The sequence below is a fragment of the Arvicanthis niloticus genome, chromosome 21, assembly GCF_011762505.2.
Source record: "Arvicanthis niloticus isolate mArvNil1 chromosome 21, mArvNil1.pat.X, whole genome shotgun sequence".
In the NCBI taxonomy this organism is placed as follows: Eukaryota; Metazoa; Chordata; class Mammalia; order Rodentia; family Muridae; genus Arvicanthis; species Arvicanthis niloticus.
This window is the reverse complement of record NC_047678.1, coordinates 34816217-34837676: the sequence shown is the minus strand read 5'-3', so window position 1 is coordinate 34837676 and position 21460 is coordinate 34816217. Positions and strand designations below refer to the sequence as shown.

The following is a 21460-nucleotide window of genomic DNA, read 5'->3' as shown; positions in this document are numbered from 1 at the left end:
TGTTTTGAGACAGAATTTTACTATGTAACTCTGGCTAGCCTAGGACTCACTATGTAGATCAGGCTAGCCTCAAACTTGTAGTAATTCTGCCTCTGCCTCCCTAATGCTGGGATTATAAATTCCCACCACCACACCTAGCTCAGCCTTCACTTTCTTCTAGTTTTTGAAAGAACGTCACAAGTGGCCGCTAACTTACTGTACAGTCTGAAAATTACCTTTCACCTCTTCCTCCCAAGTGCTGGCATTAGAAACACGTACCACCATGTGGGGTGCATGGGGCTCAAATCCAGGGCCTTGTGCATTCGAGGCAAGCACCCTAACAACTGAGCCATAACCCCAACCCTAGAATATTATTTAGCAATAGAAATAAAGTATTAATACATGATAGAACATGGATGAGCCTTGAACATATTAGGCTAAATCAAAGAAATCAGATTACTTGTAATTAATTACAAATTACCTAATATAATTACCTCTATATTACATGGTTCTGTTTATAAGAAATATCCGGGCAGGAGAGTCCCTGGCAGCAGGGAAGAGCTCAGTGACCTCCAGGGGCCATGAGGAAAAGAGAGGAGTCAGTGTGGCAATGTGCGGTTTCTTTCCGGCTGGTGGTAGAATGTTCCAGAATTAGCAGGTAAGGGCTGTACAACTTTGAGAATGCTTAGAATACTTATTTAACAGTATTTAAATAAATTTTTAATCAGTTTTATGATTAAAAAAAAACAATTAAAATGGGAGTGGAAAGATGGCTCAGTGGTAAAGATGTCCCACTAGGCCCAACCATCTGAGCTCAAGCCCCACAGCCCACAGGCTGGGAGAAGAGGACCAACTCCTGTGGGTTGTTCTTTGACCCCCACATACACGTAAGTAAATTCATGTAATAATGACAGACAGACAGACAGACAGACAGACAGACAGACAGACAGACAGATCAGGGGAGGTAGAGACAGAGAGCAGGAGGCTCCCTTGGCTCAGTGGCCAGCTTTGTCTACTTGGTAAGATCTAGGTCTGCGAGAGATCTTGTTTAAAAGAAGAAGAAGAAGAAGAAGGAGAAGGAGAAGGAGAAGGAGAAGGAGAAGGAGAAGGAGAAGGAGAAGGAGAAGGAGAAGGAGAAGAAGAAGATAGCTGGTGTCCGAGGACCAACACTCGGCTGTCCCTGGCCTCCATATGTATGCCCACCCACAGATCCACATGTATGCACCCACCTGCACAAAACACGAACGCACACACAGAAAGACCAGAGCAGAGGGTATAAACACGCACACCGCCACACTAGACTGCCAGACAGACTAGCTTAAATATAAGACCCTTAAACGATCAGACAAGAGCCTTAAGGTTATTTTCACACTCAAATGACCAGACAGGTGATTCTTGTAAGTTAAAAAACTTAGAAGACAAATAGAAACAGAAAATAAATATTGGCCATAGGTACTCCATCTCCCAAATCACACACTGGAAACAGGATAAGCTTTTACCAACAGATGTGAAACAGATCTTACCATTCCAATAGGCAAAATTGGTCCCACCTATAAACATGTACCTATGAGGAAATAAGAGAACGCACATACTTCACTGTGAGCCACAGCCACGGGGCTCCCTCTCCCATCCTGGGTACTCACAAGTTCACATTGGCCCCTTGAGCAAGCAGGTTAGAGAGTGAGGCAGCCACAATTTCGGTCTTCACCATGGAGTGGGGTTTACCCCAGTTGTCTAGCCAGCCAGTATAGAACTCGGAATTGATCTGAAAGGGAAAAGGGGTGCTTAGGAGACACTTATGACCTTCAATTGATGCTGAGGCGTCCCTGTACAGCCCTGCCTATGTCTGTCTCCAAGGAAGGGGTAGCAAGGGAGGTTGACAGGAGTGCTTCAGGGAGAGCAGGGAGGGTCCCAGAAGGCCTCCAATTGCAACAGTATCTATATTAGGTCTATATGAGTATCTACCAATTGTATCATTTCATCTTACATCATACAAGTACAGTCAACTCTCCAAATCCATGGGTTCTGCAATTGTAGATTCAACCTATTAACAGTCAGAAATATCTGGATGTGGTTCAACTGGGAGAGTGCTTGCCTGGCATGAATGAAACCCTGGGTTCTGTCCCCAGCCATGCAAAAACTAGGTGTGACGGTGCACACCTGTAAACCCAGTACTCAGGTGGTAGAGGCAGGAGGATTATAAATTCAAGGTAATATTTGGTGAGTTGGAGGCCAGCCTGGGCTACATGAGACCTTATATTTTTTTAAATGTTTTTTTTTTTTTAAACTTTGGATCAGTTCTAAACATGTATAAACTCCTCCACCCCTGTCATTATTACCTGAATAATAAATTAATATGACTATCCAGACAGCATCTATCCTGGGTCAGGTACAAGCAACCTAGAGAAGAATTACGCCGAGGATAGGATGTACAATATAAGTCTACAGGAAGTGCATCATTTTACAGAAGGGACTTGAGTATCTCACACCCAACCCTCCATGGATATTTTGGGACAATTGATTCCTAAAAGACTTTTACCTTCGTCGGTTTTGTCAGCTGGGAATGTCCCACACTTCCTGCCCCTTCCCCCCAACACCAACATTTAGTCAGGCATGGCAGTTCCATAATTAATAGTTCCGGTCGGACATGGTGATGCATAACTATAATCCAAGCACTTGGGAAGCTGAGGCAGGAGAATTCCGAGTTCAGAGTCAGTCTAGACTGCATAGTTAATCTGAAACCCACTGGAGGCTACCTTGCAGGACTGTATTGGAAACGAAACACAAAAACCCAAGGGCTGGGGATATATCTCAGTGGTAGAGAAACTGTCTACCGTGTACAAGCCCTGTATTCAATCCCTGTGTGACAGGGCAAGTTAGTGCAGATATATAACACTCTATAGACCCGGAACTCACTCTATAGACCAGGCTAGCCTCGAACTCACAGAGATCTGCCTGCCTCAGCCTCCCAAGTGCTGGGGTTAAAGGTGTGCACCACCGCTGCCTGGCAAATCTTGTATTCTTGCTGAAGCCATTTGAGGTTTAACCAGTATTTACTCTTTGATGAAGAAGCCAGTGGAAAATTATCCAATTCTATTCTAGGCCCTGCGGTAAAGATGCCCCAGCTAAAAAATTATCTTGGCTTCTGTTAAACTGCTTGCTTGAGCAATCCTCTCCTGAAGCTGCTAACAGAGATAACAGATTTGTTTTTGTTTGTTTGTTTTTTCCCCTTTAAAAGCCCCTTGGTCTAAATTCTCAGGGCTACACTGAGGTCACCAAAACCCTAGTGTAGTCCCAGCTAGCTAGAATGTAGCTAGTGTAGTCCCAGCTAGCTACAACAAAGACTTTCAAGTGGCTATGAACTGTGCCTAAGTGATTATCTCTGGCAGGATCTGGCGGGCTCCCCGTAACACCTTATACCATTAACAGCAGCAACAAGAAGAAACCAGCCCCAAATTTATCTATTACGCACAATTCACTCTTTTTGTGTGAATTCTGATCTTGAGACCTGCTGGCCAGAAGCAACTTAATACCAGTTCAATGTCAGAGTAGAAAAAGGAAGGAGCCTGGAGAGCTTCCAGGAAATGGCTCCCCCTACCCGAGCAGGGTTTTTTTTTGTTGTTGTTGTTGTTTTTTTTGTTTTTGTTTTTTTTTTTTTGCAAACAAGGCCTGTTGCAGCAACTTTCAGGGAAGAGCAGAGAACGCAGATGCACCTGGGCCTCTCTTCTCCCAGCAGGCTCAGCAGAACTGCTCATCAAAACTGCAATCTTGCTGCTTCCTGGGTGCTCTGGGAACAGAAAGTCGGGTCCACCCAGGTCCAGCAGAATGAATTCCGCATTTCAACCAGATCCTGAAGAGATGCGGAGAAGCTTGCAGAATTAAGAAACAAGTCTCTTTCTGCAGAAACTTAGAAAAGGCAGGCAGTAATGATGCCATGTTACCAGCCTTAAGGACATCTGAAGTCTTTAAGGTCCCTGAAAATGACTACAGTATAGAATGACTACAGTATAAAAAATAAATAAATAAATAAAGAAAGAAAGAAAGAAAGAAAGAAAGAAAGAAAGAAGTCTCTCAGCTACAGAAGCTGCTTGGAGGTTAAAAGCATCTGCTGAGCATGTGATGACACATGTCTTTTATCCCAGCACTTGAGGCAAAGACAAAAAGATCTCTGTGAGTTCAAGACCAGCCTGGTCTACAGATCTAGAACAGCCAGGGATATACGCAAACAAATCCTGTCTTGAACCCCAACCCCCCCAAAAAGTACTTGCTGTTCTTCCAGAGAACTGGATTTCAGTTCTCAGCACCCGACATCAGGCAGCTCCAGGGGATCCCACATGCCATTTTGGCCTCAGTGAGCATCCACACGTGTTACATTGTACACAGACATCATCATCATCATCATCATCAACAACAACAACCTTAAAGAAGACACATGTGAACCAGATCCTGGCCTGCCTCTTCTAGGCTCCTCAAGTCAGAGCACTGACATGTGTTCCCTGGAGATGTAGCTCAGTTCGGAGAGCGCCAGCCTTTGTATGCAGGAGCCCAGGGTGTGAGTCACCACATAAACCTGGGCATGGCAAAGCATGATTATTCCCAGTGGCTGAGAGGCAGAAGCAGGAGGCTCAGGAGTTTAAGGTCAGCCTCCGTTACACACTGAGTTCTGAGCCTCTGGGCTACCTGAGAGCCAGTTGGGAGAGAGAAGGAGAGAAAAGGAAAAAAAAAAAAAAAAAAAAAAAAACAGGAAAGCGGAAGACAGCCCAAGTCCACCCTGTTCTCTGCATCTCTTCCACTCCAGTCAAGAGCTTTAGTTTCCAAACCGAAGCACTGGTCCAGCTGTCACTCAGGAGTCAGGAAGGGCTATGTTCCCTTCTCCCCCAGAACCATCAGCTGCTGATCCCAGAGCCAAAAATGAAAAAAAAAAAAAAAAAAAAAAAAAAAAAACAAAAAAAAAAAAACACCAAAGATGTACACATTCTCTTCTGCAGCCTGCCTCCTCCTCTGGGAAGAGCTGTGATAAAGTTGGTACAAGCCTACAGTCTCGACCCCACGCCCCCAGTTCTTACCAAAGGTCCTTTGGGTTCAAACTTCCTCTGGATCAGGAAAGCTTTTGTGATATTGCTGTCTGGAAATTAGAAGAAAGAGAAGAAGAGTCAGTCGTGAGCATAAGAAGAAGCTAAACAGCCTTCTAAGATGAAAAGTTCAACTATCATCCCGAATAAGAGTGTATGAGAAGTGGGGGACCGGCAAGAGGGCTCAGACGGAAAAGGTGTTTGCCACCAAGGCTGATGACCTGAGTTCAATCCCCAGGACCCACATGGTACAAAGAGAAAAATATACTCCCTCCGTTCTCCCTGACCTCTACACAGGCTCCATGGCTCTTGAGCACCCCCCCCCAAAAAAAAAACATGAAAAAACTTTGTCTTAAAGATGTGCTTTCAGGAAGTGACTTAGCCAGTCCCTCGTATTCCCCTGTTATGAATGAATGGCATTTAATGCCTTATAGTGGAGAAAGGAGGGCCCTGACCCCTTTCCACCATGTAAGGACTCAACAGGAAACTGATACGTGGAGTTGAAGGAGAGACCCAAACTCAGCTCTGCACCCAAGGGAGCCCTGATCTTGGACTTTGGAACACCCAGAACGGTGAGCAGGACAGGAGACTTCTATTTCTTTCAGTTTTCCCTGAGACAGGGTCTCACCACAAACCTCTGACAGGCACGGAATTCACCATGCAACCCAGACTGACCTCAAATTCAACTATCCTCCTGCCTCAGCCTTCAGAGTGCTGAGAGTATAGGGATTTACCACTACGCCCAGCTCAGTAATCTGCTACAGTACCCCAAACTGGGTTGGAGATGTGGCTCCGCTGGCAGAACACACAAGGCCCTGGGCTCAGTCTCCGGTACACACAGACTCAGCCCAGCCTAGACTGCAGCCCTGTCAACAATAGTAATAGTAACAGCTTAAACAGAGTGACTCAGTCCGCTGCCTTCTCCCCTCCACTCACTCCTTTCCCTTTCATAATTTCTAAGCATGTACATCATATACCTTTTCCTAATTCACAGGAGTTTCAAGGCCCAAAGGCCCATGGAATACCTATAAATTGTCCTAGGAGGGCACAGATGAGCAATGTACGGGGACCACACAACACAGAGGTCTCCCTGGGCAGGCTCCATGACTTTGCCTGAATGCATGCCCAAGGAGCTGGCTCACAGTCTGCCTTCTAGGCTGTCCCCCCCCCCCCCCAACCCCACATCAGTCTTTAGCCAGTCAGTGGCTGCTCCCCTCCAGGACCAGTCTGCTCTAGAGACCTCCCCTGTCACTGCACAGCACTGTCCACTCGAGACAGCCACAGATACCTACCAGCTAACTAACAGGCACGGGGTGACAAGGCCACTCTAATTGTGTCCTCTGGTGAATGGATGGCCACCACTGTGAGGGTAATCTGTACACCTCAGCCATTCAAACTGCTGTTCTGAACCTCCCTCCCATTCTCCTCCCTCCCTCATATTTGTGTGTGTATCCTCTTCATTAAACTTTTTGTTTATGTGTACATATGTGTGCCAGAGGGTGTGTCTGTGTATTACATGCATCCAGAACCTGCCAAGGCTGGAAGAGGGTATCAGATCCTGTAGAACTGTGTGATGGTTTGTATATGCTCGGTCCAGGGAGTGGCACAATCAGAAGGTGTGGCCCTGTTGGAGTAGGTGTGTCACTGTGGGTGTGAGCTTTGAGACCCTCATCCTAGCTGCCTGGAAGCCAGTCTTCCACTAGCATCCTTCAGATGAAGACGCAGAACTCTCAACTCTTGCCTGTACCATGCTTGTCTGGATGCTGTCATCTTCCCACCTTGATGATACTGGACTGAACCTCTGAACCTGTAAGCCAGCCCAATTAAATGTTGTTCTTATAAGAGTTGCCTTGGTCGTGGTGTTTGTTCACAGCAGTAAAACCCTAACTAAGACATTATGAAATTCTAAATGGCGTGAGACTCCATGTGGGTGCTGGGGCCTCAACTCAGGTCCTCTGCGAGAGCAGCAGATGCTTTTAACCTTTGAGCCATCTCTCCAGCTCCCTTTTTTGTAAATCTTTCGAAACAGGGTGTTAGTATGTCGTCTCCCTAGTCTAGAATGTATTATGTAGTATACTATAGTTCCAGCTGGCCTCTAAGTCAAAGCAACCCTCCTGCCACCATGTGTCTATAGTACTGGGATTACAGTTATGTACCACCATGCCCTTGTCTCACATAGCCTTGGCCTGGAACTTGCTACACTGTTAAGGCTAGCACTGAACATTCACTTAAAAATTATTTTTATTTATGTGTATGCTTGCGTATCTATGTGTGGGTACCTATGGAGGTCAGAAAAAGGCTTTATATCATCTGGAAGTGTAGTTATAGATGATTGTGGGTGCTGGGAATCAAACCTGGGTCCTCTGGAAGAGCAGCCAGCCCTCTTACCTACTGAGACACACCTCCTGCCTGTTTTTAATTGTTTTAAAAGATGTTTTGCATGTATGTATGTATGTATGTATGGGCTGCCATGTGGGTACTGGGAATCGAACCCTAGATCTTTGTGAGAGCAGAGGTCTTAACCACTGAGCCATCTTTCTAGCCCCCAGTTCTAAAACTCACTAATCTCCGTTTGAATCTGTTCTTGTTTTTTTTTTTTTTTTCAAGATGGTTACTCTGAACTGCCCTGGTTGTTCTGGTACTGGCTCCATTGACCAGGCTGGCCTTAAACTCACAGAGAGACTCCTCCCTCTGTCTCCCAAATTCTAGGATTATAGGTATGCTATAATCTGCTTGCTGAATCTGTTTTTTCATTACATTTTTATTTAGTAACTTTGTGTGTATGTATACATGCATGTGTATACATGTGTGTACACAGTGTGTACATGCGTGCCTGTGCACATGTCACAGAATGCTCTTGGTGGTCAGAGGACAATCTATGAGTCACTTCTCTCCTCTCACTCTGTGGGTCCCAGGAATCAATCTCAGGTCATCTGTCTTGACAACAATCACCCTTAGTCACTCAGCCATCTTGCTGACCCATCACCTGAACTCTTGTACAGTTGTGGAAGAACAGTATAAAGAAGCTGAGGGTAGGGGTGGCATACATCTAGAACCCTAGCACTTGGGAGATGTAAGTAAGGAGATTAGGAGCTCAAGGCCATCCTTGGCTATATCATGAATAAGAAGCCAGCCTAAACTACAAAAAAATCCTGTCTCAAAAAGAGGGGGGTGGACAGAGCTTCGTAGACTTTAGGTCACTGGGAACATGTCCCTGAAAGAGATGGTAGCAGTCCTGTCTCTCCCTCTTTGAGGGCCTCAGGCCATGAGGTAAATGGGTCTCCTTTCATCATATGCTCTCAGAAAAATTCTCTCTATTATAGGACAACAGACCGTGAATTGAAGTTTCCACAACTGTGACCTAAAGCAAAACCTTCCCTCTTTATGAGTTGACTCCCTCAGGTATTTTGTTACAGTAAATGCAAAGCTGACTAGCCCACCTGGTAAGCAAACTCTGAGACATCTCACTCTATTTGCAACAGCTCTGCTGAGAGCGACTGAGTAAACACCAATATTCAACAGCATTTTCTAGTTGTCACAGACACTGACCTGCTCCAAAATCCACTGTGGCGTAGAGGTCCTGCAGGGTCCCACACTTCAGCAGTTTTTCATTCGCCCCGTCAGTGGTGAAGAGAATGACTTCATTGCCCAGATAGTAGCGGAAGCGGTGCGCCAGGAAACGCAGGTAGTTATAATCACAGGCGAAGTAGGACCCGTACTCATTCTCAACCTGTGTGTTTAGAAAAGAGAACCATAGATCAGCAGATGCCAAGGCAGCCTTAGCAATCTCTGGAAACATATCCCAGATCCAGTCTGAACTGTTCTGGCATGCATGCGCAATAAAGCCAACTGTGCCCTCTTGAGAGAATCCCCTATTTGCAATCTTATACCTATGGATAATTGGATGTACATATGGTTAACACCAGGTGCATTGTGGGAAAAGACATATACAGCAGAGAAAAGCTTGCATATCTTTTTAAAAGTCAACCAATCAAAAATGGGGGGGGAGAAGGCTGGCTTGGTGGGTAAAGGAGCTAGCTGTGCAAGACTGACACCCCAAGTTTGACGCCAGAACACATGTAAAAATATGGATGTGGTGGCTAGCCCACATCTATAATCTCCATGCTCTGCTCCTATGGCAGGTTGGGGGTGGGGAAAGGGCAGGGACCAGCAGAGACAGGAGACTACCCAGAGGCTCCTGAGCAAGCTAGCCTGGAGTATGGAATGAACTCAATCCCAAGCCTTGTCCTCTGACCACCACATGTGTGCAAAACACACACACACACACACACACACAGAGAGAGAGAGAGAGAGAGAGAGAGAGAGAGAGAGAGAGAGAGAGAGGAAAAAGCCCAGAGGCTCACCTACGCCCACAGTAACCAGCTCCCCCTCTGGAAAGGTCCCCTTTCCCAAGATAGAGGAGAAGAGAAATATCCTCAAGGCATGTAGGTTTGCTTTCTTCTGTAGCATTGAAATAGAAGGTCTTTTATTTCCTAGTTTTTTAAAGAAATTGATTTAGCCCGGTGGTGTCAATGCACGCTTTTAACCCCAGCTCACTCTCTAAAAAGAAGGCTGTGCTGGCTGGCTATAGTCATCAGAGAGGAGGGAGCCTCAATTGAGAAAATGCCTCCATAAAATCAGGTTGCAGGCCAGCCTCAAGGTCAACCTCAGATACTTTTTAAATTAGAAGCTGGTGGGACCTGGCCTGGTGGGCCACACTCAGTAGGCCTAGTACCAGGGAAGCTGAAGGACCACGAAGTCTGACTCGGGGTAACTATGCCTTAAAGCAACGAACAAACAGAAAGACAAGGAGAGAAACAACCCATTCTATATGAAGAACTGCAGATTATGGCCAAACTGTCGGTGTGAGACAAGGCCCTTTGACAGGGAAATGAGGTGAAAATACCACACAGGAAACAGGTTACATCACATAAACTGCAAAAGGCAAGAGAAAAGGAGAGGCAAAAACGCCTTCCAGAAAACACCCGAAATATGGCGAGCTCTGCTTCTGCCTCCTGAGGTCTGAGTGACATAACTGGAGAGGAGGAGACCAGGCGGAGAGCAGAGCCACCTGGTAGGAGCAGTGGCCAAGATGGACAGGAGGAGAAATATCCTCAAGGCATGTAGGTTTGCTCTCTTCTGTAGCATTAAAATAGAAGGTCTTTATTTCCTAGTTTTTGTTTTGTTTTTTGTTTTTTTTAATTGATTTAGCCCGGTGGTATCAATGCACGCTTTTAACCCCCAGAGGCAAGTGGACCCTCCTGTCTCACTGCCCTACCCCAGTACTGAGGTCACGTGTAGACTTTCCTTGCTTTTCACAAGGGTCCTGAGGGTTTGAACTCTAGTCTTCATGCTTAGGCAGTAAGTTCTCTCACCCACCGAGCCATCTCCCAGCCCCGTGGATCTCCTTCCTTTGACCTGGTCTTTGGTGAGATCCGTTTACCCGACGCTTTCTTTCTCCTGACTGCATCTTAAGCCACATTTCAGCTCACAACTTTTCAGCATCTTTTGGTTAAAGGAACTTCATAAAAACTGTGATCAAATATAGGACATGTTGACACACTTTAAATTCCAGCATCTGGGAAGCAAAAGAGGGGAGGATCGGGAGTTTGAGGCCAACCTGGGCTACCTATTAAATTCTTGGCCAACCTAAGATCCTGTCTTAAAAAAGCCAAACAGGAAACTTTTATCAGTCAATCATGATGAATGCAGGTTTAGGTATGACCCTGTCTCAAGGGAAATGGGTAAATAATGATTGAACAAGACGCTGGCCTCCTGTGGTCTCCACAGACAAGCTTTACCCACGGGTGTGTACAGTGTGGATCATGTGGATACACAGAGATGATCCAGCAGCGCAGAGCAAAGATATGCCCGAGTTTCAGACTCACTGTCCTCACACAGGAAGCTGTGGCCTCTTCATACAGGCTCTACTTGAATAAGAGATAAGGGGCACTCCGGGGTCAGGAGCTACATTTTTTATTTATTTTATGCATATGAACACACCACCATTGCTTTTTTCAGACACAGCAGAAGAGGGCATCAGACTCCATGACAGGTGGTTGTGAGCCACCATGTGGTTGCTGGGAATTGAACTCAGGACGTCTGGGAGAGCAGTCGGTGCTCTTAACCGACTAAGCCATCTCTCCAGTCCCAGGGGCTACATTTTTCAACGAGCAGCCACCTGTCCCCTCACAGCAAACCCCTGACCCTCTCAGCCGTTCCATCAGCTCACCTCACCTACACTTCAGGGCCACGCCCCCCACTCCAGCAGGACCTGTCCCAATAGCAGCAGCCCATCATCAGGACTCTACCACAGTCCTCAGAGAAAACCACACTCCATTTGGCCTTTCAGGGCTCAGGCAGCTCCACACAAACTTTGCTCCTTTCCATAAAAATATGCTCTGCCAGTGTTCACTGAACCCGGCTCCATGTTTCACTGAAGTAATTCTACAAACACTGGAAGTTGTTGAAGGTCAAGTGTGCGTTCTGCACCCTGGGGTGTACCCACAGCCACGCACCTTTGCACTCACATACATGCATACAGAACACTCGTTCTCATAAAATAAAATAGATACATCTAAAAATTTTAAATAAAACAATTAAATAAAAAAATAAAGTTGATTTTTTTTTTTTTTGAGACAGGGTTTCTCTGTGAAGCCCTGGCTGTCCTGGAACCCACTCTGTAGACCAGGCTGGCCTTGAACTCAGAAATCCGCCTGCCTCTGCCTCCCAAGTGCTGGGATTAAAGGCGTGCGCCACCACCGCCCGGCCGGCGCTGATTGTTTTTCTAGTTCTAATTCTGTCTGGAATTTTTTGGGTCCAGCTGTGGCTAAGGACATAAAATGTAGGTGATTCTGGACATGGATCCTGGGCTGTGGGTGTAGCTTGGCTGGTAGACTGACTATGTGCTCAAGGTCTTAGGTCTGAGCCCCAGCACCACGTAAAACAGGTGTGCCGTGTACCTTGTCATGTCGACACCGTAGAGGGAAGGCAGGAGGAGCGAAAGTTCAAAGTTATCCTCAGGTACAGAATTTGACATCAGCCTGAGATACATGAGACCCAAACTGAGAGAGTAAGAGAAAGACAGGGAGAGACAGAGACAGAGAGAGGAACAGAGACACAGAGAAAAGGACAGAAAGAGAGAGAGAGAGAGAGAGAGAGAGAGAGAGAGAGAGAGAGAGAGAAGACAGGTTAACTCTTTCCCCAGATTCAGTTACAGTAAAAGTGTCACGTTCAGTACTGCAGACTGGTGTCAGTTGTCATTTACATAATGTTGAATGGACAGTTGCCTCCCCCTTCTCTCGTCCTTCCACATCCAAGCTCAGCTCCAGATACCTGCACAGTTATAATCGGCCCTCCGTTCTGGTAGAGCAGGGGCCTCATCTTGGGCAGAAGGACTGACAGCCACTTATCCACAGCTACAAGGTAATCTGCAAAACAGGAGGGTGCGGCAACTGTCACAAGCCTTTGTCAATCAGCTTTCTGTAGTGTGTGTGTGTGTGTGTGTGTGTGTGTGTGTGTGTGTGTGTGTGTGTGTTGGGGGAGGGGATGTACATGAGCACAAGTTCCACAGTGGGTTCCAGGGACCAAATTCAAGTCAGCTGAGCTATCCCGGCAGCCTCATCCTTTTAAAGCCAGGAGACTCCGATGCAGCCTGTCCCCAGATATGTTGCCCTCAACAACTATCTTTTAAAAGGAGGCAGCCACAGTCTGCTGAACATAGTTCTTCAAGCTAGTTGTCCTGATATCTGAATATACCTGGCAATTTACCTTGCCATGGGGCTTAGAGTCAGAAGCACAGACAGCCAGGCACTGTGGGATAGGCACAGAGAGGTGCTGAATATTGAGTCCTCTTCTCAAACACAGTAGGGGCTTTTTTCTTCTAAACTGTAAGTCAGCTGGGTAGAGGCTGTGGCTCAGTTGATGGAGTGCCTACTCAGCATGCACCAAGCCCTCACCAGACTTGGAAGCACACACCTGTAGTCCCAATACTTGTGGAGGCAGGAGGATTAGAATGTCAGGATTATCTACAGCTATGGAAAGTGGAAAGTGGAATTCCCAGCAACCACATGGTGCCTCATAACTGTGTTTATCTCCAGTTCCAGGGCATCCAACACCCTCTTTGAATTCTGTGAGCATAAAGCAAGCATGCATGTGATGTAAATGACATCAATAATTAATGATGTAGGTGCCTCCAGTACTGGGGAGGCAGGGAGACCTTTGAAGTCGAGGCTAGCTTAATCTATGGAGTGAGTCCTAGAACAGCCAGGGTTACACAGAGAAACCTTGTCTCAAAAACAAAACCAAACCAGTAACTTACAGGTTTAAGGCTGGAGTCAACTCGTAGCTGAGGAAGACCTTGAAACCCTGATCCTCCTGCCTCCACTTTCCAAGTGTTAAGGTTACAGGTGTGTGTGTCTCCACACCCACAACAAACTAATATGTAATAATCCATATGTTTACAACTGCAAAAGAGACTGACAAAAACAGGTGCTTCATACGCTTGTCAAGATGGCTCAGTGGTTAGGCGCGCTTGGCTGTTCTTCCAGAGGACCTGGGTTCAATTCCCAGCAACTGTTCACAACTGTCTGCAACTCCAGCTCCAGGGGACGTGTCACACTCACACAGACATGCAAGCAAGCAAAACATCCAATGCACATAAAAATAAATAAATCTTTAAAAAAAATTGTTAGGAAGATTCAGGAGACAATAATGTGAAAACAGCAGCAATAATATAGTACGAGTACATACTCACAAGCGGGCACACACATGCACACACACACACAAAAACACATGTACACAAACACACAGGCACACACACATGCACACACAAACACACACACATTCTCACACATACTCGAATGCACACACAAACACACAGACACACACAAACACACACAAACACATGGGCACACACACTCACACATGCACACAAACACACATGCTCACATGCACACACAAACACATAGGCACACACACATGCACACACAAACACACACAAACATGCACGCATACATGCACACATGTGTGAAAACAGAGATGCAACCGAATGACTGTTTAGGGTTTTACAGCTAAAATAACATCTCATGTTCTGAAAAGATAAGGCAAAGAGCTGTCATTGACAAATCACTCTGAAAATGCAAAGAAACAAAACATACAGCTACCAAGAAAACTAGTGACATCATCCCAGAAACAACCCTGCCATTTTGACTAGCTGGCTGCGTAATATACTAAGTGTGTAGGAAGTGCTGAACCCAGTTGGTTAACCACCAACCAGGCTGCAAACTCAAAAGCGACCCATTTATCGGTGAGATCTGTTCAAGCCTACAAGGGAAGCTATGTCTCCTACATGTTCACTGTCCAGTGAAATGAGATTTACACCCCACTAAGGGGTATTATGTAGAAGAAGCCCCACCTTCAAATGCCTGGCTCTTTTGATAGAAACTGTTCAATCTCTCATAAGTCTTTTAAGGGGCATCAGTGGTAACTCACCTGGGTCAGAAGATCGAAGAACGATAGACTCTTTCTCTAGTAGCCAAGCAGGTAAGCCCCCCTACGAGAAAAAAAAAAAAAAAAAAACAACAACAACAACGGCCATTTGCCTGTCACTTTATGAGACTGTTGTCAGCAGGGAGGGAAAAGACAGAGGAGAGATGACCTGGGCTTCTGGGAAACTGCAATAGAGAAAAACTAAGCTCTCTCTCTATTAATCTCATTCTGAGAATCAAGACACCCTCCACCCTTTGGCTGTGAAGCACCATGTAGGTGCTGTGAATGGAACACAGGCCCCTTGGAAGAACAGCCAATACTCATAATTGCTGAGCCATCTCTCCAGCCTTTTTCTTTTTCTCCTCCTTTTCTTTCCCTCTCTCTTTATACTTCAGTTTTACTTGCTGTTGTTTGTCTCTGCAGCACTGACATGCTACCAAGGGCCCTACCACGGAGCTATATCCCAAAGCTCCTAAAAAAGAAAAAAAAGATTTATTTATTTTTATGTCTATGAGTACACTGTAGACTTTCACTCTCTTCAGACACACCAGAAAAGAGCATCGGATCCCATTACAGATGCTCATGAGCCACCATGTGGTTGTTGGGAATTGAACTCAGGACCTCTGGAAGAGCAGTCAGTGCTCTTAACCACTGAGCCACCTCTCCAGCCCCTAAAGCTTTTTTTATGTGCACAGCTTCTCTTAATTTTATAACTAACCCATGAGGGAGACAAAGCAGAGCACACTCCATGTCTGTGACAGAGGAAGCCATGAGGAAGTCCCCATGTTCTGCCTCCAGCCTGCTCCTCTCTGCCTGGCACCTCGCTAAAGGAATAAACACTGGCGGATCCCAGCACCACATGTTCTAGACTCTGAGTCTTAGGTCACTTTAATCCACTTTGCCCAGAGCACCACACCCACCCCTGTCAGCCTCTCCTGCCCTTACTCATGCCCAGCAGACAGGCAGGGTCCTGAGACAACATACTCACCATGTCCCACTCTGCACAGATGTAGGGCCCGGGTCTCAGGATCACCAGGAGTCCCAGCTCATGAGCCAGCTGAATGAAGTGCTCTACATCACGGTCCCCAGAAAAGTCATATTGTCCTGGCTGGGGTTCATGGAAGTTCCAGGGCACATACCTGTGAAGACACACACGGCTGAAATCCTCCCAGGTGGTAGCTGAACGGGAGGGAGGAGAAGGGAGCCCAGGCTCTACGGCCACTTGACGTCACAGGCATAAGAGTGGGACATGGGCCAGTGCTAAGGCACGGTGTGTAAGGGCTGCCAAGCCTGACCTTAGGAGTTTAATCCTGGAACCCACACGGTGTAAGCCGAGAGCTAGCTTCTACGAGTTGTCCTATGCTACACACACACACACACACACACACACACACACAGAGTAAACAAGGTATAATAAAAAAAAACAACACTTTTTAAAAGGAGTGGGAACACTATTGAGAACGGATACCCAGTTTACTGCAATACCACACTGAAATGTCAGATTGCCTCTGATCCTGGAAGCTAAGCACAGCCAGGTCGGGCGAGTACCTGGATGGAAGTCACCGACTTGACACAAATCAGGAGGCTAAGGCGTGCCCTCTCTATGACACACTGGAGATGGTCCAGCAGGGCCACTCAGGACCTCGTTCATTCTCTCTTACTTCCTGACTGGTGATGGGGGTGAGGGGAGTTGGGGGAGGGAAGACCGTGAGAACAGAGATCAACCCGTGGTTTTTTGCTTGTTTATTTTTGTTTGTGGTTGATTACAGATGATGATCTGCATACTGAGGACACCTATGATACTCACCAGCTTTGTCTGCCCAGATGGATTTATTTCAGATGGCTTCTCGGTCAGTCCTGTACCCTGTCTGCATCAAACTCTTTACTTTATACCCGTCTGGTTTGACACGCTGAGAATCAAACACAGCCCAGCACCTGCTCTAACATGGAACCCCAAACCCAGCCTCTATGACAACAATCTATAGAAACTGTGACAAAAAACCAAACCAAAACAAAAAAACAAGACCCTATCTTCCAGCACACTGAAAACTTTAACAAGAAAAATAAATGCATGAACTCTAATTATCTTGCTAGCCAGGTGGTGATTGTGCAAGCCTTTAATCCCAGCACTTGGGAGGCAGAGGCAGGCGGATTTCTGAGTTCGAGGCCAGCCTGGTCTACAGAGTGAGTTCCAGGACAGCCAGGACTACACAGAGAAACCCTGTCTCAAAAAACCAAAATAAATAAATAAATAAATAAAATAATTATTGTGCTAAATTAATATGAGGTATGTATTTAAAAAATAAAGGTTAAGCAGAACTTAGTGGCACTTGGGAAGTAGAGGCAGAAGAGTAAGAGTTAAATGGCCAGCCTGGGGTTACAATAAATTTGAGGGTAGCCTGGGCTACATGGGACTCTACTTGAAAAATAAATAAACAAAGTAGGTAGGTGAAAAAAGAAAAGAGAGAAAAAAAAAAAAGAAAAATAAATAGACAAAGAAATAGCTGGCACAGCGGCATTTATCTTTAATCCCAGCACCCGGAGGCACAGGCAGATGGATCTCTATGAGTTCAAGGCCAGCCTTGGTCTTACTCAGAGAGTTCCAGGACAGCCAGAGCACACAGAGAAACTCTGTCTTTCTCTCTCTTTTTTAATTCTTTCCCTATTTTCTTTATTTTTCCCTTTTAAAAAAAGATTTATTTACTTTATATATGTGAGTCTTCAGACACACCAGAAGAGGGCATCAGAACCCATTACGGATGGTTGTGGGCCACCATGTGGTTGCTGGGAATTGAACTCAGGACCTCTGGAAGAGCAGTCAGTGCTCTTAACCTTTGAGCCATCTCCAGCCTGAAACTCTGTGTCAAAAACAAGCACTTTAATCAAAGTAAGAATTAGCCAGGCATGGCGCTTACCTGTTGTATAATCTTAGCACTCAGGAGGCTGAGGCAGGATTGTGAGTTCTAGATTAGCCTGGGCTACATCTCTATCCTATCTTCTTTAAAAGGAGGGGTGTGTGTGTGTGTGTGTGTGTGTGTGTGTGTGTGTGTGTGATGGCTCAGTGGCTGAGAGCACTTACCACTCTTTCAGAGAATCTAGGTTTGATTCCTAACCACATGGACACTCACAACTGTCTTGAAGCTGCAGTTCCAAGAGATATGCCTCCCTCTTCTGGCCTCTGGGGGCATTGCAAGCACATGATATATATAGACATATACATGTTATATGAATATTACATATATGTTATATGTTATGGCTACATGTACATCTATAACAAGAAAAAAATAAAACAAAACAAAAATCCCACACAGTCTAGAGACCTACATAGCCCTGTGGTAAAGTCCTTGCCCAGCATGTGCAAAAGCCTAAATTTGGCTCTCAGCACTGAAAACAAAACCACAGGAGAAATCTCCAACCTACAGGAAGACAGAAGGCTTTGTCAGGCATACCAGGCCAGGAAACAGAGAGACCCAAACTGAACCAGCTCCCCCAGGTCTGGTGAAGATACACATGTGCACATTGACCAACCCTCTCAGGGGTTGATAAGCTCCACAGGCATCCTCCTTCCTCATCCCGTGGATCCTGGGCAGCCACAGCCCACTGGAACTCAGTGTGTTAACAACTTGTGAGTGAACTCAGATCCACTCTGCCAGGAGCCAAAAAAAAAAAAAAAAACCAGAATAAATGGGGGACTCCCCTAGGTATCTACCAAACCCACTAAGGCTTTCTTAACCTTTATCTTTTAAGATGTTATCAGTAACTCACACCGGCTCTGCAAAATCCAGAGTGATCAGCTGCCCTAGTTTCTCTCCCAATTAGTCATCTCACCGAATCAGAGGAGATGGGAACATGCCTGTTGATGTGAACCTATAGCTTGGCTCAAAAAATTAACCCGGTAAGACAAGCTGGGTTCCAAAACCCTAAGCACAAAGCTTACTTCCTCCGTGCCCCCTCACGTTTGGCTCCCTGCTGGACCCTGGACCAAAGACGTGACCTTAGCAGAAATTTAAGTTTCATGAGCTATAACCTGCCTTCATATTTATTGGCGTATACGTAAACACGTGCGTGTACACAACGTAGATCAGACAACACCCCGTAGGAATCTGTTCTCTTCTAGCATGTAGGTCCCCAGGATTGAACTCAGCCTGTCAAGCTTGGCAGCAGACACCTGTACCTTCTGAGCCATTCTCTGGCTTTTCCCTCTTTAAGCTCATTTCAATTTTACAGTTTCCGGTTTCCCGTTTCCGAGGACAAAGGTGAAGTGAAAAGTCCTTCCCTATTTTTAGAAAGGCCAGTCAAGCTCCTAATGAGGCCCCGAGGAGGGCACACAGGGCTCTCTACTTCTGAGTACCACCATAGGGGAGAAAAAAAAAAAAAGCCAGGCGTGGATGCTGGGGGTGGGGGGTCTCGGGCAAGTGTCCTTCCTCACATCTGGATTGCATTCAGTCCAGCCATCTTCATCTTCAGCAGCCGGTCCTCCCAGTAGAAGCGGGGTACCCGGAAGTAGTGAATGCTTCCTGAGATGTAGCGGAATGGCTGCCCGTCCTTGAGGAAGCGATCCCGGCGGTAGTCCAGCTCAAATGTCCTCCGGGAGACATTCTGCAGGGCAAGTAAGGGACCCCCATGAGAATGTGAACCTTTACTTCAGACGTGGAGCTGGGGGCAGGTGCTTTTCTATTTAAGTTACACAATGAGTAGATTTACTGAGTCACACAGTAACTGAGAACAAGCCACTGCTCAGTCCAGCCAAGGTGACTTGGTCAATAGAGTAGGTGAGGAGGTTATCTCCTACTTTGCCTCTACACCCAAAATCCAGAGTCTATAGATGTTCAGGAGCTGGGACTGTATCCACTGAGCTGTGTGTGAGGCACGGAGACAGGGGCACACACATCAGCTCAATAGCAACGTCCCTCGGATCACCAGGACTATAAAAAGCAGGGTGTAAACCAATGGATCAGGTGCTGGGGATGTAGTGTCAGAGGAGTGGGAGAAAGAGGATCAGAAACCCAAGGTGATCCTTGGCTACATACAGAATTTGAGTCCAGCCTGTGCTACATGAAACCCTGTCTCAAACGCATGAAGCAACAGCTCCATGGTTTGAGCCCCATCCTAGCTGCTGCTCTGAGTCCCAGAGTGACCTGGACAAGCATCCCTCTCTGACCCTACATCTCACCTGTAACCATCAGGGAATCAGAGGAAAGGAACTTTCAAACGGTATTCTTGAAGCTGTAGGGCACAACCCAGTTTGTGAGTTGAACTGAACGGGGTCTGGGGGAAGTAAATCAGCACCTCTTCATGAGGACAGAGACCAGTGCATCGCACACAGCACAGAATTACCTCCAAAACCCCTGGCATACAGTGTGGAATTACATATATGCATCTCCACTGGCTGAAATGTCAAATAAAGTTTTAAGGGACTCAGTTTGGGGTTCCCATCAGAGTTGTTAGGCAGTGCAGAACACTGCACCCTGGTGGATGAAGACAGGTAGCAATGGGCAGCAGGCACCCACCAAACCAGGGATACCAGAAGCCATCTATATGCCTAGCACCCCAGCATTGAGGAGTTGCCACATGCACCTTGAAGCTTTCAGAGAACAATACCAGGATTCACCTGCACCATAACTTGCAGCGACTGGAACATCTTTCGACAACTGTGAGAGTTCCCACAAGGTCTGATATCCACCCAGGGAGTTGGCACCTCCACTGATACGTCAGTCAGATCGCTGGATGTTAAGAATGGCCCCCCCCCCGCCCCCAGCCCTCAGGCCTAGTTCTTTGCTTCTTCATGGTATCGCTACAGTCAAATCAATGACAATTTAGGACCGACCATTTTACGATAGGACTGTGACTTCATGTTGAATGACAGTACGGGTGCTCTAGTTAAAGACACCACATCTGCTGTTTTACTGCTTACAGCGGTTAAAATGAGCAGAATGGGGATTGTTCTGGAAAAAGCTCATCCCTGGTGTATAGGAACTAGTTACAAGTGCCACGGAGCTGAAGAAAGAGGCGTACAGACCCAGGACTGCAGAGCGCAGTTAACGAGGACTTACAGAAGTATCGTCCTAAACAGCAGAGAGACTGCCCGATCGCCACAATTTGGGCTAGAAAATGAGGTGAATGTTCGCAGGCCTCCCCTTCTCCTCCTGCCCCTCCTTCCTGCGCTCATTTGGATTCGCATGCCACAGGCCCCCAAACCCCTGTTTTAGGCTCTGTTTCCAGAGGAACCTAAATTAAGACAAGTGGTACCAGCAATGGCCTAAGGTGAACGGTAACTGTGACTGTCTCCAAGAACAGGGACCGAAGGCTAAGTGTGGTGGTTGAGAATGGTCTCCATGTCCTCACATTTGAATGCCTGGTCCCCCCACTGGTAGAATTGTTTAGAAAGGACCAGGAGGTGTGCTCTTGTTGGAGGAGGTGTGTCACTGGGGGTGAGCTTTGAGGTTTCTAAGGCCCAAGTCATTCCTAATCACCTCTCTCTGCCTTGTGCTTTCGGATCAGATGTGAGCAACCTGTCCACCTCCCTGTTGCCATGCTCCCTCCTGTGATCACAGACTCTAAAACTTTAGGCAATCCCCATAATTAAATGCTTTTTTTAATATAAGTTTCCTTAGTCATGGCATCTCTTTACAGCAACAGAACACTGACTAAGACAAAGCTATCTGTGAGGGAGTTTCCAGGGAGTTTTAAATCGTGGTGGAAGACCCACTCTGATTGTGTGTGTTACTATGCATGAGTTGGTGGCCGTAGCCGGAGAAGACAGAAACAGGGCCGAGTACCAGCTCTCATGTCTGTTTCCACTCTGGATCCAATGTGGCCAGCTGTTTGTCCTATACTCCTGCCGTGGTGCCGCCTCAATCATGATGGACTGCACCCCCACACCATGATCCAAAAGTGAACCCTTAAGTTTCTTGTCAGGG

At 46.5% G+C, this 21460-nt stretch overlaps 1 protein-coding gene and 1 non-coding gene across 2 annotated transcripts in view; one reads left to right on the top strand and one right to left on the bottom strand.

Annotated features, from left to right (window-relative positions):
- Positions 1-21460, bottom strand: part of Glb1 (galactosidase beta 1) — a 69934-nt gene that overhangs the window by 34263 nt on the left and 14211 nt on the right. The window contains exons 2-9 of the mRNA XM_034484082.2: positions 18970-19139; positions 15529-15679; positions 14544-14604; positions 12387-12481; positions 8601-8781; positions 5046-5104; positions 1623-1744; positions 1503-1543 (exon numbers count right to left, since the gene is read on the bottom strand). Coding sequence (XP_034339973.1) covers positions 1503-1543; positions 1623-1744; positions 5046-5104; positions 8601-8781; positions 12387-12481; positions 14544-14604; positions 15529-15679; positions 18970-19139 — 880 coding nt within the window. The remainder of the gene's footprint in view (positions 1-1502; positions 1544-1622; positions 1745-5045; positions 5105-8600; positions 8782-12386; positions 12482-14543; positions 14605-15528; positions 15680-18969; positions 19140-21460) is intronic.
- Positions 3846-3971, top strand: LOC117693921 (small nucleolar RNA SNORA33). Its single transcript, XR_004604507.1, has one exon. It is a non-coding gene; the product is annotated as a small nucleolar RNA SNORA33 (small nucleolar RNA).